Genomic DNA, 16,423 nt, shown 5'->3' with positions numbered 1-16,423 from the left:
CATGCGCGCCCCGACCGATTTTAGTTCTGGTGGCACACAGTTAATATATTTGTACGTATGTATGTTATGTGGTTGTTGGAAAATGTAAGGTGAGCAGCCCTTGCTTCCTTCAGAGTTGCCAAATTTTTGCTACCCTTTGGCTGTGCATGGCACAAAATACATACATCGATAATGTATTTAGACACTCATATAAAATATATATATGAATGTGTACCAGTGAGTATACATACATATGTACTTGCGTAAGTGCTTGCAAACCAAAAACGATCAGGTCCTTTGCTATAATTTATGCAAATGATATTGGCAAACGACCAGCGCGTCTGCTTTTCCGCACATTTCCGCAGCCTACAACATCCTGAGTCTGCGCTGTGATTCGCCTTTCCGCGATTCGACTTTTAATCCTGCGCGCACACTTTCCACTGTGGTCTTTGTTGTTGTGATTCTTGTATTTTTTTATATATTTTTTTCACAAACATTTTTTGCCACTACCACCTCCTTCATTTGGCCCTCTTCTATCCCTGTATGTTTTTAATTCAATGAAATATGCAAATTTTATATATCTTTTTCAAACCTCATTCAGTTCATTTGCGTTTATATAATTTCGGTGAGTATTTCGCAAATTCGTTTACGCAATTTTATCTACATTCACCGCTTCTTTGTAATGCAGATTTTTTTCTGATTTCGTATTATTTGTAATTCGAATGGAAATCATAATTTTGTTGTACCATAATTTATGTTTGACGTTTTTCCAATTTCGTAATTTTTTGCAGCTGCAAAATTCGCGCTCGCTCATTTGGATTTAAATTTTTTTTCCTCGCGTTCCGGTTACGCCATTTCCCGCTTGTGGTTTGCGTAAAAGTGCGGGAAATTTTCTAATGAATATGCAAAGGATAAAATTGAAAATGTGAACATTTGCATTTGCAAATGCAGATTGCATCAAAAATCTCGGAGTGTGGAAATTCACAATCTTTTTCCATTTAAAAAGTTCAGCGGAAAATTACACTGTGGCTGGATTTTTAACTTTTTTTGGGTAAAGGCTTTGATAGTTGATCTTATTTAATTTTGGAAGAGCTCCACAGAAGTCGGACTGCTGGAGGCAATTTGGACACATTGGTATCCGTGGAAAGGTTCTAGGATTACAAAAAGATGTAATCTGTTTCTTTCACCATTCAATAGATTTCAGTAAAACAATTCGAAGAAAATTCCTTTTAACTGGGGGGAATGAATGATAGGCAGCGTTAATGAGGAGCATTATATTACCGTCTATACCGATGGCTCCACGACGGGATGTGGCATAGAATCAGATATGTTCACTGAGCAACTAGATGCCTCTATCAGAGTCCGATAAACTGACTTTGCTAGTATTGTCCAGGCAGAAGTACTAGGGATTGAGAGAGCGTCATAAGTATTAGAAAGGAAGTGTAAAAAGTATGCATTTTTTCATATAGCAACATTAGTGATGAATTATAGAATAGTTAGGGATTGCATATCGATATTGAGTACGATGACTTAATCAATAGATATCTTACACATGCCGGCTTTCAGGCGAAGGAGCGCACAAGGTAAGAAGAAGGCTGACGAATTGGTCAGGTCCGGAGCCTTACTGCCTTAATGAATCCGAAGCAGTGACATTGCGCTGTCCACTAGAAGCAATAAAGGGGTATAGACCACCGGCTAGAGCTCGAAAATTTAGGCTATTTTCCGGATTTTTTTTATCACAAAAAAACAGGAAAAACGATATTTAAACTTTTGAAGCTTTTTATTTAACTTCTTTTACGTACAAAAATGAATTTTTTTTTTAATTTTAATAATTTTAAAATGGCGCTGATGTTGACCCTCTCGAAAAATTGGACCTGTCCATTTTGGCTCTTCTATTTATCTGAAACACAAAAACCAAAAAAATTATTAATCAGAATGACTGTACCTGTAGCTATATCCCGTATGTAGGTGAAATTGTTGAAGTGCACTCCTCAAGCAGCATTGAAGCGCCGTTTTGATATGTCTCGCACTAGAATTAAAAAAAATTGAAGCGCGGTTTTTTCAGTTTTTTAATAAAAAAATACGAAATAATTGAAATAATATGATTGTTGTACGGGCGATAGCCAGTGATGTGAGCAACATATTAAAATTTCAGACGATTCGGTGGAATAGGAGTTCTACGCAAAAATACGAGAACGCATTTGTCTCGAAATTATGTTTCCAAAGTCGGTGACCACTCTGGTTCAAAGAACCACTCGATGGATTTGAATTATATTCATACAGCTTATTGAAAGTATACACCATTAATACCTGATCAAAGTATTCCGGTCTCGGTTAAGAATTTGGAATTTATACATTAATAAATTTTGGGTTTTTTCCTTGAAAAAATTTTGTGAGTTTCTATACTACGCCATTATTTTAATTAACGAAAAAAATATCAATGAACTGCCAGATTAAATAATTGGAGATTTTGTTTGTTGAGTTTAGATGTACGAGCCCAAAGTTTAGATGGTTATTACAAAGTATACAATTTAGTATTTTTGGAAAAATTGGTGAAGTTAAGTCAAAACACCCGTTTATACCGTTTACAGGGTGCATGGCCAAGCTCCTCCTCCTATTTGTGGTGTGTATTTTGATGTTTTTCCACGAATGGTGGCGCCTACAGTTTTGCACCCACTCCGAACGGCGGATGGTTTATACCTCTTCATGACGAGCTCTTTCATTGCAGAAATACCCTCGGAGGTATGCCATTGCCTGCCGAGAGACGAAAGCTATTAGAAACAATTTTTCTATGTATGATTTGGTATTTCATGCCCGGAGTTTTGAGCCTGGGCACTACCGAATGATAGTCACACACTAACATACATATTCCGCAACACTCTATATTATTAGTTTAAAATATATTAAAATGCTGTTGAAGAAAAGTATCAAATATACTAATTATTCTATACTTCAGAACAGACCAACCCCTTAAATATAATATCAATTTATCTTTTAATTTTATTAATAATATTTATTTTATTTTAAACTTAAATTTTATTTCAAATATTAATTTTTATTTCAGCAAATTCAGATCACACGCACACATTGCGAAACAACCGTCATTTTGCTGGTCTTCGGATCAGAGCGCACTCGTTTTTAAACAGCGATCTACCACATATGTATGCATGTATGTGCATATGTATGTGCATTGTATGTGAATATGCAAGTATATTCGCACCCATACTGCCCATGCGCCCTTTTTCGTACCAAAGGAATTTTTTTGCACAGCTGTCCAAAACTCAATGAAGTTCAACAATTACCTAAAAAACGTAAACAACAGCATAGCAGGAAGAGTAAATTCCTCGACTTGCTGTTGGTCGTTGGATTTTCATTTTTTACTTAAAAAACACCACTTTTCGTATTGCATTAGCATTTTGCTGGCGTTTTATTGGTGGAAAAAATTGCCAAAATAAAAAACGGTTACAGAACCAACTACAATGCCAAATGTGTGAGATTTTCGAAGTGTGTTTTTTAAAAACTCAAATTTTCCAGAGCAAAAGAGCGAATTCACTGACATGCCAGTATAAGAGTGTGGAATTTAACTGAAAGTGAGAGAATGTAAACCAAGAAAGTGGTGAGCGAATGTCCGCTAAAAAATAGCTGAGCTATGCAACCCCCTTGAGTAAATAAAAAATGAAAATTGATTATAAAATGTTGTGTACATATAATTCTCAGTAGCTCAACAGTGGATCGGAGAGTAGTGTTATGTATTTTGTATATATGTAGATGCTATTTTTAGCAGAGAGTACTAGGTGAGACACGTGTTTGCTTCTAATGCAGGAGTTGCTGGCTGATCACTTTTTTATGTGTAGGGAGAGGGTTGAAAGTGTTGCGATGCTGTAATTTTTACTATTATATGATATTAGAACTAATTTTTAAGGATAGCCAAGTATATTAGATGCTTGTTGTGGAAGAGTTGATTCAGTTTGAGCTATGATGCCAAGCTTGCGACACGATTCGTTGGATAAATCGCTTTTATTTCTTTAAGATTTCATTCGAAGAAGAAGAGAGTTGCAGTTGAAGACACAGATGCTTCGCTGCAAAGAAAAATATATTGAAATAAGAAATTAAGAAAAATAAAAAAGACGAAAAATTGTGTGGTTTTGTGAATTTTCTGCGACCTAATAAATAGAGAAAGTGCTGCTCTGGGTGTCTTTTGCAATTTAAATAAATAATTTAAATTTTAAAAATAATAATTTCGTGCTATACATAAAAAGTTAAAATAATTAAATTCTCTGAAACAATATTTTGTGAGAGATAAATGTTAATGCCTTACAATTTTTTGTAAAAAACTACCGAAAATTGTACTCAGATAAAAAATATTATTTTGAAATACAATTTGCAATATCACCTAAAAAAATTAAAAATTTGAAATACAATTTTGCAATAATCTAATCTTGCAAATATAAAATTTGTGCGCTGTTTGAAATTTAGTTGATGTGCCAAGAGTAGACTTTTTAAAGCAAGAAAATATTTTTTTTTTAATTTTTATAAAACGTTGCTACGCGAGTTGTCACTTTTGAGTGCGAATGTGTATTGCTAGACCGTGCGTGAGTGTGATTGTTGATTTCGAAACGCTCTTTGATTAACAAAAACAATTGCCGCCAAAATGTCCACCCAATTCGAGTTTATCATGCAACTCTACATGATGAATTTGTTGCAGCAGCAACAACAACAACAGCAGCAACAATATCAACAGTTGCAGCAGCAGCAACAACAAATTCATATACTTCCCTCAGCCAACAAGCGTGAGATGGAAATGGACATCAGCAGCAGCACAATGACCGCAACGGCAATCACCAATATCCCTCAGCAACATCAGCAACAACAGGAGCAGCAGCAGCAATCACAGCAGCCACAAAATCCAAGAACGCAATTACGCAAAAATTCGCAAACCACCACCACAATCACCACCAACTGTAGTAGTAGCAGTAGTTGTATCACCCGTAGTCCCAATAGTAATTCCAACTCCTCAATAGCCATACAACAACAGCAACTACATAATACACAACACAATCTTTCCCCCCTACAACAGTTGCTGCTCGGCCAATTGGCGCCACCGCCGCCAATGCTAGCAACGCCGCCACCTGCGCTCACCACACCCTCGAATTTGTTTTTGACACCAACAACACCAAATTCAGGATTGTCCGCTACGACGGCGCTATCATTGGCCGCGGCTGCATACAATGCCACTGCGAGCAGTCAACTTCCCCTACAAACACAATTATTCCCCACAACCCAATTGGCTTGTAATACACCCATTACAGCTGGTAATTTTCTTCAATCTTCCACAGTGACATCTACGCCCACCGAAGAGGACGATGAGGAGAATGAGGTGGAGGTGGCAGCGTCGACGCAGCTGGAAGAGGAAGAGTGTACTCTCATGGATAATGACTCGACCGCATCCAACAGCGTTGAAGATGTCAGTGGTGTCATTCTGGTGGATGATGAGAAGTATTGTGCACAAGCGCAGAACCCGACCGAAAGGCAGGAAGATCAGCGTGTTTGCGCGAAACTAGAAGCAGAAGCGGAGGAAGGTGACGTTGAGGAGCAGCGGGATAGCGACGATGGAGTTGAAGATGCTGGAAACGAAGTAGCGGATGAAGAGGAGGATGACGAGAAGCCTTTGGCTAGCCTGTTGCATAGCACCTCTGGTGCAGAAAATCTGAATGCGAGAAATAATTCAACAAACGCTCTGGACGATTCAACGAGTGTGGTAAGTACCTTCACATGCAAGTTTGTATTGGCCCATATGTAGATATGACGTATACATACATATGAATATTTATAGTTGCTTCAAAGAATTCAAATTTACGCGAGTAATAAAGCTATTGGACTTTTAACTTAAAAGATTTTGGAAGAATTATATAAAATAATTTTTTTCTTTAGAAAATTACATATACAATATAAAAATATCGTTAAAAACTTTGGACCTAAAAATTATTTCCATTAAACAAATTTTTTTCTTGAAAAAGTTTTTAAGACAAAATTTGATAAGTAATATTTTTTCAATAAACGAAATAAACTGCAAAAATACATTGTTTAAATTCATTAAATTAATAAAAATATATAAAAACTCATAGATGTGAAATAAATATTAAAGTAAATAAGCAGAAATATTTTTTAAGGAAAGTAAAAACAAAGCACTTTAAAAATAATGTTAAATAAAAAAAGTTTCCCAAAAAAGTTCCTTGTTTTCACAAAAAAAAAAACTCCTTAAAAATATGGGAGGAGAGACTTTCGAAATATTTTTATTTTTTTTATAATTGTTTCTTAAATAATATTTTAGAGAAAAATTTTATGAAAATCATTTTTCAATAAGCGATATAAATGCCAGTCGGTTCCAGACTAAGGGCTGCCGCCACAGTAAACTAGCCCTGTCTAGTCAACCGTACCTTGCAAGAGAAAACTTTTATTTCAATAATTTTATTCAGTAAAAAGTATAATAAATATTTGGGCTAGAGAAAAAAGAAAAAAAAAAATGATAGAAAATCCTTTAAAACCTTTGATATAAAAAAAATATTTCTGAAAAAATATTTTCTTAAAAAAACTTTTTTTACCTTAGCCTTAAAAAATATTTCGTTGAAAATAATTTCTATTTTACAACTATTTTCTATATATTTTACCTCAAAAATTCTTTAAGCTAAATTCTATAAAATAAAAAAATAAAACTTTCGTTTTAAAATATTCCTCCAATAACGTTTTTAATTTAAGGCTATTGTTTTGAAAAAAAAACAATTTTTTCCATATTTTATTGTAATAATTTTTTCCTACAAATTACTTCATAACTTAGTCTAATAATTTTTTTTAGCTAAACTTTCATAAATATATTTTTCCATAAGTAAAACTTTCATTTGGAAATAATTTCAAAGCAATTTTTTGTTTAACTAAGCCTAAAGAAATATTTCCTTCAAAAAGTTTTTCTTAGGGCAAACATATTTTTTTAATTTATATAATATAAATGTTTCTTAAAAAATCTTTCAAGCTAAACTTTCCAAAATATTTTTTTTTCCTTAACCGAAAGTAATGGTATAAGTAAACTTTTTTCTTAAAATATTTTCCTAAAAACCTTTTTTTTAATTTTAATTTTAATTTAATTAATTACAATTTTAAAAAAATATTTTCCTTAAAACATATGGAGCCCTCTGTTATTCTGCCTGTGCCCAGTAGAGCAGACATGTTAAAGGACTGTGGATTTTATTCATTAGAGGGAATTTCGCCTCAATTACCCTTTCTCTCTAAAACAGCTCTTTCTGACAAAGCCGATGCAGCCTTGAATTTCAAGGCTCACATTATTAGGGGTACCCAAGCAAATGAATTTCTACACTACTGTAAAGCTTTATTTATCAACAGTAGCGCCCTGTAAATTTTGAGAACAGGTGAGTGCGCTATCTGTTTGTTTGATAACAGGATCTACTTCGTTTTGTCACTGTTCGTCTGTTGTTTCTTTTGCTTTGATCTCGATGCTCGTTGCTTGCGGAATTTAACGCGCTTGACATTTTTTTAGGTTAGGTTTTTTTGAAATTGGAAGGTTATTGTCGGATGCTTGGATATTCCCTATTTTTAAAGAATGACCATAATTTTTTATTGAAAAAGAAACTGATAGAAAAATAAAAGACACGTTTTTTGTCATATGCATTACAGTTTCGGTGGCAAACGTTTTGGAGCTTGGGTCTATATTACGTAATGCTTTCGAAAAATATTTTTTCAAATCAATTTATTTTTGTCTATGATATAAAAATCTTACAGATTAGACTACAGCAGTACTTAATAAGCATTCAAGCCGAAATCCTAAAGACTAGATTACAAATTACTTCATAACTTAGTCTAAGAGTAAAACGATTGAAACATGAATTTAAATGCGGGTTCGAAGTGGATCAAAATTCTCGATGATTTTTGTTAATATTTCCCCTTCACGTGTTTTCTCCATGTAATTACATTTTGATTTATATGGAGAAAATGCAGAACTCTGTCAGGGGGAAAAATTATCCAAAATCAAGGAGATTTTTAGCAACTTTTAACTTGCACTTTATTGTACTAATTTATTTAAAACTGCATACTAAATATATTTCTAGAAATTCTAATTAAAAACAGTGAAACTGTCAAAGAAAGTATACGGAATTTTTTAAATTTTTGTATAAAAATTACATTGATATGGTTTTTGTTAAACTATAAGCATTAATTTTATGAAAAAATAATGAGCAAAATAGTCAAAACTTTGCAAAGTTATGAGGTGCTATCATTTACCCATTTCTTTCGCAGCTTATGAGCTATTTAAGGCTTAGTTGAATACATTTATTATACTTGTTTATTATATACCATAGGTATTTTAGTCAACAAATTTATTATTAATCCGCCTCAATTAACAATAACACACAAGTTTGAAAAGAAAAAAATTCGAAAAACTTCTCATTAATAACTTGAAAGTTAAAAATTTTAAATTCAAAATATTAAAAATGATGTTTGGCTGCACCTTAGGAATAAAACAATGACTTCCACAAAATGTTCGATTCGAGAATGAATTCTAAATTCGCGATAATTCAAAAATTGCTGCATGCTGTGTTTTATGTTAAAAAATCGATCCGTCGGAGTTAAGGCACTCAAACTTCACTTACTTTAAGTCTCCATACTGGTACAAGCATGTACATACGTGTAAATAATAGTACGTGCATACATACACAGTACGACATACACACACACAAGTGTTTCATGCAGATGTTTACAGTATCCATTACCAGTCTGCCGCCTTACAGCTGTGCAAAGTCAACAACAAATTCGGCAACAATGTTGCAGTTGCTGTTAAAAAAATAAAAGAAATCAAATTTAACGACAACTTCATTTCTAATGAAAATACGAGCGATTTAAGTAAATAAACATTGTGATGATATGCAGAGTTAAGTAGAAGCGGACATTCGCGTGGGCTTATTGAACGTGATTGAATGGTACTCTGTGTATGTGTGTATGTATGTATGTATTTAAATATCTATGTATGCACCTACATACAAAAATAAAAATTAGCCACTGTTGGTGAAGCCAAATTCGCCTACTTCGCTAATTCTAAAGCGCGATTTATCTATGTGCATGTATGTGTATGTAAATATGTACTTATGCTTATTGGACACTCACTACCATCTTGTCCTATTTCTGGCAATTTCTTTTAAATCTTTCCAGCTTTCTAACTGAGCTCGTATTGTTTCGCCTGGTCGTATATATTAGTTTCAAGCTCTACTCTTTTATTTTTCTTGACATACTGCCGTTTACCTTAGTAAAAAATGAGTTCCTGCTCCAAATTTTACCTCAGAAATTGATCAGAGACTATCATGCAGATACTTGGTCTTGCTGCCAGACTTCGAAAATAGGTGTTGATATATTTTTCTAGTCAATTGACAGAGCCTAATCTTGTACAATTTGTTGGCAAGAGAAATTCTCCGTTTGATTTCTATGGCCTAGGCTTTTAACGAACAAAAATCATATTTTGTAAGTGTCACATCACACCCGTCCTCCGTTGAAGCGTCCCTTGGAGTATTCGAGGAGCAGATTATATGGACAATTTTTGTAACCTTGCACGTCGACGACGGCTAATCTTGCAGATGATTGATCAATGAGCTGTGTGAGCTTAACATAGACATAATGCAGCGGCTTCGCTGCCTGGTTTATGTTGTCCGAATGGATAGAAACGTTTCATACCTGAGAGTAGAGAAAGTAGGATGCCTCCTTTGCGTTGGAAATATTAGGTAGAGAAGCGCTTAGCTTCATTTCGTGTATCCAACTAACGCCACTGAGGACGAAGAAAAAAAACTAGAGTGCGCTCTTAAATTCGGCATAAATCGCGTAAACTCCAATGCACCTTCTCCTCGAATCCAGGGCTCTAGCGCGGAGAACGTTGAAACATCTCGGCCAATTGAAGCCAGAAGAAAGGAACATGCGCTCAATTCCACCCAGCTCTATTTTAAGTTTAATAAGGTCTGGATGAAGTATATACTATGATGAGTAGAGGGCACAAAAGATCGATGTGCAAACCTCCAAGAAATCTAAATCGCTTAAGAGGTAATCGAACCAATCAAGATTAGCCCAGAGGAAAAATAGTCCAAACAAGTAAAGTGCTTTCGTTGCTGGGTCTAGTTTTTGGTGTAGGGCTTGAAGTTGTCCTTTAAATGGGGTGAGGCGACTACTATTAAACAAAATTATGTCCACAGCGGGCAACGAACACGAAATGAACCAAATGGTAATAAAGCACAACCCCACTCGTATGTGACAAGGTTTTTGATTATCGCTAAAAAGAGTACAGTTTAGATATCCCAATATTCAAATAATCCAGCTCACTCCGAGGTGGATTTAACAACAGTGGACAGGACATTTACATCTCGGGTGTTTTTTTAAGAGCTTGAGATCTTTAAATAATAATTCAAAACAGAAATATTGTTGATATGAATTTATTTTTGTTGGTAAATAGTTTTATGGCATTTATTTTTGATATTCGGTACATGACCGCCGCCGCTACGGGTTACATGGTCCATTCGAACAATCCATATTTTTACTACTTTCTCTAATAAATCTGAATAATAAATCTTAATAAGTCCAATCGGCAAAAATTTAACGCAGACGATGGTCATTAACTTCTATTCTTACACGGTTGCATTTATAGGCGCGAACGCCAAGAGTTTTGCGTAAAATTTTCCTCGTAGCCGAAGGACAAAGGCCAACAAGTTGAGAACTACGACGAAACGACATTTCGGCGTCTTCTTTAACACTTCGCTCTATGAACTTCACAAACAGATTTATTTTTTTCAAAGTAAATTTTCAGAATTCGAAAATGTTGTTCTGGTGTCAAACGATTCATGATGATTTGCCAAACCTTACTGAACAGAAATGCCAATCAAGTCTGACATTCTCACCTGTTAAACGAAGCAGTTTTCGATCGCACACTGTTTTCGTTTAAGAAAACCTCTGCTGAAATTTTCCGAAGAATATTTTTGTGGAACACTTTAGCCCTCATTGACCCCGCGACCTTAATATTTTCAAGAGTTTTTAAAATAAGTGTCAAAATGACCCTCACCGTTAAGAAGTATTGGGTTAAAATGTTTCACAAAAATATGGGACATTCAATTTCAAGAGTGATAAAAAAAAAATAAATAAATAATTGGCGCGTACACTTCTGTTAGGTGTTTGGCCGAGCTCCTCCTCCTATTTGTGGTGTGCGTCTTGATGTTGTTCCACAAATGGAGGGACCTACAGTTTCAAGCCGACTCCGAACGGCAGATATTTTCATGAGGAGCTTTTTCATGGCAGAAATACACTCGGAGGTTTGCCATCGCCTGCCGAGGGGCGACCGCTATTAAAAAAATGTTTTTATTAATTTTGCTTTCACCGAGATTCGAACCAACGACCTCTCTGCGAATTCTGAATGGTAATCACGCACCAACCCATTCGGCTACGGCGGCCGCCAAGAGTGGTAGTAAATTTAATTTTCCCAAATTTTTCAAAATTTCCATTTCACTTAACATTTATCAGCCACTGTCTTTGGCGCATCTTGCGAATCTTCTGACCGCGAACAATAGCCAATTTGTTGAGGAAAGCCTCACAGATGAATATAGCAACTGAAACAACGGCAAAGAAATAGGTCACACTGAGAAAGAGCATCGAAACGTTGCTATATAGGTCCTGCACTGGAATCTCTTTCATCTAACCGGTCGAGGGCTTGGCAGACCGCGTACCACTTGGCAGATGCCAAGATGCAGAAATGAAATGTCCCGGCTTAACATGGAACGAATTGAGATCGCTACGACATAACCGTGTTCGTTGGCATAGAGGAGTAATTGACGCCCTATGCTCCAGATAGGAGCTGAAGGAACCTATAAATATTTTTTCAAATATCTACTTGAGTTCAAATAAGCAAAACTTAAATACACTGTAACAAAATTGTGACGTTTAGGAACAAAATGGCAGGTGGTCGAATACACTACAGCTCTTTCTCCTCACAAATAGCTATATTGCGTGTTTATCTTTTCATCGTCTAATTTTGTCTGAGTAAAATTGTATATAACGATTTCATTTAAATATTATTTCCTTGAAAAAAGTTCATTAAAAATATTGAAAATCATGTACCTTGTAATTTCTCTTTTCAGCCATACCAAACGCCCACGAAACATCCAGCCGATTCTACCCACTATATGCCACAACAGAACCCTACCATCTCTCAGGATACTGCCAGTTCGTTTACCCAACTCGTGGATAGTGAGAAGTCAAATATGACTCCAATGTCATTTGCCAAAACTCTACTTACTCCACCGTCTAGTGACCAATTGCCCACAGCGAATAACAATAAACTTAACTTCAGCACTAACCAGCAGTCCCTCAGTCATGAGTCCAATCAGTCCATTTCCAAGACGACTGCTCTCAGCAACTCTTCAGCCATCATGAGTCTTAGCACTGTCAGCAGCTTGGATGCCTTTCTGCAAAATGAAGAGAATCTTAAGAACTTGCGGAAAGTCTCCTCTTATCTGGAGTGCGACAATGCGCTTTGTCGTCAGGAAAATCTTCGTGAACATTTCCACTGCTTTGATGAGCCCTGTCAGGGTAAGATACTCAGCAAAAAGGATGACATCATACGTCACCTGAAGTGGCACAAGAAACGTAAGGAGAGTTTGCTGCTGGGCTTTGCCCGCTTCTCCGCCTCGGACGACTGTGAGCCAACTTATGGCACGGGTTGCGCGTACTGTTGGAAGCAAACGCATTATCATTGTGTCTATGAGGATTGCACGAAGGTGTATGTGAGCACGAGCGATGTGCAGATGCATGCGAATTTCCATCGCAAGAATTCGGAAATTGTGCAGGAGGGCTTTCGACGGTTTCGCGCACACGAAAATTGCAAAATAGAAGATTGTCCTTTTTTTGGCAAGAAGACGTCGCATTATCATTGTTGTCGCGAGGGTTGCAACCACACGTTCAAGAACAAGGCGGATATGGGTAAGTGGGCTGTGAGCGAGAAGTATGTATGAGTATTGCATGCTTACAACCTTTTATATTTTCTTATTTAGATAAACACAAGTCCTATCACCTGCGCGACTATCAGCTCACTCAGGATGGCTTCAAGAAGATACTGAAAACCGAGGCATGCCCCTTTGAAGGTTGCAAATTCTCAACTGTCTGCAATCACATCCATTGTGTACGCGAGGGCTGCAATTATATTTTGCATTCAAGCAGCCAAATGATCAGCCATAAACGCAAGCACGATCGGCTCGATGGCGAGCAGGCCTATCAGAACTTTAAAAAACAGAAAGACTCAAGCGGTGAGGATTCACCAGCGCCAATTGCCACAAGAACAGCGGCGCCTTCTAATATGGCCACACACACAACAACGCCATTGTCTTCGCTGAGCGCAGATCGTTTTCTGGCGCGTAAACGCGGGCGCCCACCAAAGAAAATTGTAAGTTCACTGTAGTGAAATTTAAGCCCCAATCTGGACTGAACTCTTTTAATACTCTCATCTATTTTCAGGAGCTGCCCGTCAAGACAGAGCCAACTAAGCGCATCAAATTAGAGTCGAATAGCGACCAGCTGGCAGCCGCTGCTGCTTGCGCGCAACTCGCCACCAACAATGGTGCTAATAATTCAGTGTTGTCTGGTAGCATAGGTGCTCTCTTTCCAACGCCTTACCTTTCCAACTACAATGCCGCCACCGCAGCCGCCGCCGCAGCAGCTGCTGCACAAAGCATGCAAATGCAGGACTCCAACACACCCAATATGCAATTGACGCATTTGATGGCACTCTTCCAGCTGCAAAATCCACTCTTCTATCAAAATCTCTATCCTGGTGGCATGCCTGCGAATATGGCGAATATGTTGGGTGCCGCAGCGCTGGCTGGTGCCTTGCCATCCGCCAGCGGGACCTATGGAAATATGTCAGCGTTTGGTGGCGCGACGGGTGCGACCATAAAATCAGAATTTGGCGATAAGCAGCAGCAGCAGCAGCAGTACAAAGATTGAATGTGGCGGCACCCAATGTTGAATTGTTGAATAGGTTTTGACGACAGGGGTCGCCTACGGTATATTGCATTGGGAAGCGTGTGGTTTTGCTCATTGCAAAATTGCAATCGAGATTTCACATGCGAAGCGTTCGGCGTGTCGCACGTCCTCAAACGGGTACTTGTTGATTGTTCTAGAAACCCGAGGGCGTAAAATAAGCTGTGTGATACAGTGTGCCCGCCGACTTACAAAGCTTGAGTGCAATTGGTTGCAAAAGCTTAAAGCTCACACTCTTGATTTGTGTGAGACCGTAAGTTTCACATTTGTGTTGAGCCAATTTTAGGGCGTGCAAATTCCATATTTTTGGTGGGACTCATGTAATGTTAGACTACTCGTATGCTACTTAGGAATAATTAAGTTCTGCAAAATTCGATGTATGCCCAGATATTGAGATAGGGGATTTTTAGCGCAATTTAGTTTAACTTTTTAGAAGCACAAAGTAAGCAAATTAGAAAATTTTGATGATTTCGTATTCTTTCTTTTTTTAAATAAATTCCTAAACGCGTTTTCTAAACAAATTCAATTTCTGATTAGAAAATACCTATTAACGCACTTGAAAAGTTTCAGAGAGCATATTTGTCTGTATGATAGAAGACCATAGATTTCAGGACTAGTACAGGGAGAATATCATTTCAATAATTAAAATATAGTTCAGGCGAGTTTTATGGCATTTCATGGCTTAGTTTTGATAAAAGTTTCTTTGTCAACTTTTTGAAAACTGTGGAAGCTCGTTGCTTAGAGCTGTAAGCTCAGTTCATGAAAGTTACCGCAGTGCTTAGAAAAGCTGGCAGAAAAACTTTTAAAACATAAGTTTTCATAAAAATTGATAGTTTCTGAAAGGTGCATACGTTGGAATTTTTTAGTTGAATCTACAAAAGGAAATATAGGAAATGTCTCTAACTCTGGACTGTCATCCTTTCGAATCGATTCAAATTATGACGCGCGTTCCATTTTCTAGCTCTCTTATTTTTTCAACCTTTGCTTTGCTCTAAGTTTTAATTTATAAAAGCGATGAAATTACATGTTTAAATAAATAAATTAAATAAACATATAAATAAAAATCTATTGGGGACATTATTTGTATTCAGGATTTGAAGGTTTTCGTTAGTACACAAAAAACAAAAAAAGGGATGACGTTCCAGTGTTAAAGAAGCCAAAAGAAATAAGCCAATTATAACTGTGATTTTCTTAATGATAAATTATTAATACGTCTAACTGTAAATATTAGTTAAAAAATCAAAATAAAATCTGTTAGAATTGTAAATCATATGGACTATGAATCTGTTTCGCACTTTATTTATTACCTATAAAAATAATAAAAAAATATAAATACCAAATTTTTACACTAAAATTATTTGACCACCGGAGAAAAATAAAGACATAAATGTTTAAAAATGAAATATGTGAATGGAGGTGAAGCAAAAAGTAAGTAATTAATGAATGTAGGTTGGTAGATGAAATGGTTGAAGTCCCAGTCTGGCACTCCTCAAGTAACACTAAAGCGCCGTTTTGATACTATAGGGTTATTTATTAAGAGGTGTTATTTTGATATTCAAAGAAAAATGTTATTTTTTTTATTTCATTATAAAGAGGAAGGTATGCCGTTAATAGTGGAAAATAACATCCGGCAAATGACCAACACGACCACGCTTACAGGCCAATATCCTTTTCATGAAATTTTCCATAACCGAATTGCAAAGTGGCTGTCCTATGTCTCGATAGCCTCACGAATTCCATCTTTGAGGTCTTGAATCGACCCTGGGCTGTTGGTGTAGACCTTCTCTTTCACGTTGCCCCAAATAAAAAAGTCATAAGGTGTTAAATCACAAGATCTCGGTTGCCAATTGTAATCACCTCTTCGAGAGATAACACGGTCCGGAAACTTTTCCCCGTAAAAGATCAATGGTTTCGTTGCTTGCACTGACACCCGTCTTGTTAAAAATAAACGTTGTCCAGATCAATTCTATCCAATTCCGGCCATAAAAAATCATTAATCATCTCTCGATAGCGCAATCCGTTCACCTGTAACACCTGTTATTGGAAACCCGTTATTTTGAGATCTCCAACAGACAGATATCTACAGCCAGCCAGAGCTGTTGATATAAAGGAGAAGATTGATGGGATTTAGGTTGGCGCACCGCCACAGGCTGTCGAATAAAGGAGTACCCAGCGACCTTAATCGTCTAGCTGCCAAACTCGGGCATTTGCAGAGAATAAGGTCAATAGTCTCCTTCTCTGAAAGGTCCCCACAGCTTCTGCAATGGAGGTTAAATGGTAACCCTAGCTTTTCCGCGTGCGTGCAGATCGTCCAGTGACCGGTAAATACAGCTACGAGTTTGGAAATTGAATGGCGAGGAGTCCAAAGGACTTTCTGAGT

The 16,423-nt window shown here is 36.7% G+C and overlaps 1 protein-coding gene across 1 annotated transcript; it reads left to right on the top strand.

The window, feature by feature from the left end:
- The first annotated feature begins 4,334 nt into the window (after positions 1–4,334).
- LOC128871661 (transcription factor castor) lies at positions 4,335–15,249 on the top strand. The gene is made up of 4 exons (XM_054113600.1): positions 4,335–5,737; positions 12,147–12,987; positions 13,059–13,447; positions 13,519–15,249. Exons 1-4 carry the CDS (start codon positions 4,631–4,633, stop codon positions 14,005–14,007), a joined length of 2,826 nt encoding a protein of 941 aa, XP_053969575.1. The 5' UTR covers positions 4,335–4,630; the 3' UTR covers positions 14,008–15,249.
- Positions 15,250–16,423: the final 1,174 nt, after the last annotated feature.

Source organism: Anastrepha ludens, chromosome 2 (assembly GCF_028408465.1).
Source record: "Anastrepha ludens isolate Willacy chromosome 2, idAnaLude1.1, whole genome shotgun sequence".
NCBI lineage: Eukaryota > Metazoa > Arthropoda > Insecta > Diptera > Tephritidae > Anastrepha > Anastrepha ludens.
This window is presented reverse-complemented; position numbering and strand designations above follow the sequence as displayed.

Excerpts from the sequence above, each read along its gene's own strand:
- LOC128871661 (XM_054113600.1), top strand. The coding sequence starts at position 4,631 with ATGTCCACCCAATTCGAGTTTATCATGCAACTCTACATGATGAATTTG. Across the intron at positions 12,988-13,058 it reads CAAGAACAAGGCGGATATGG|ATAAACACAAGTCCTATCAC; the intron begins GTAAGTGGGCTG and ends TTTCTTATTTAG. Across the intron at positions 13,448-13,518 it reads GGCGCCCACCAAAGAAAATT|GAGCTGCCCGTCAAGACAGA; the intron begins GTAAGTTCACTG and ends ATCTATTTTCAG.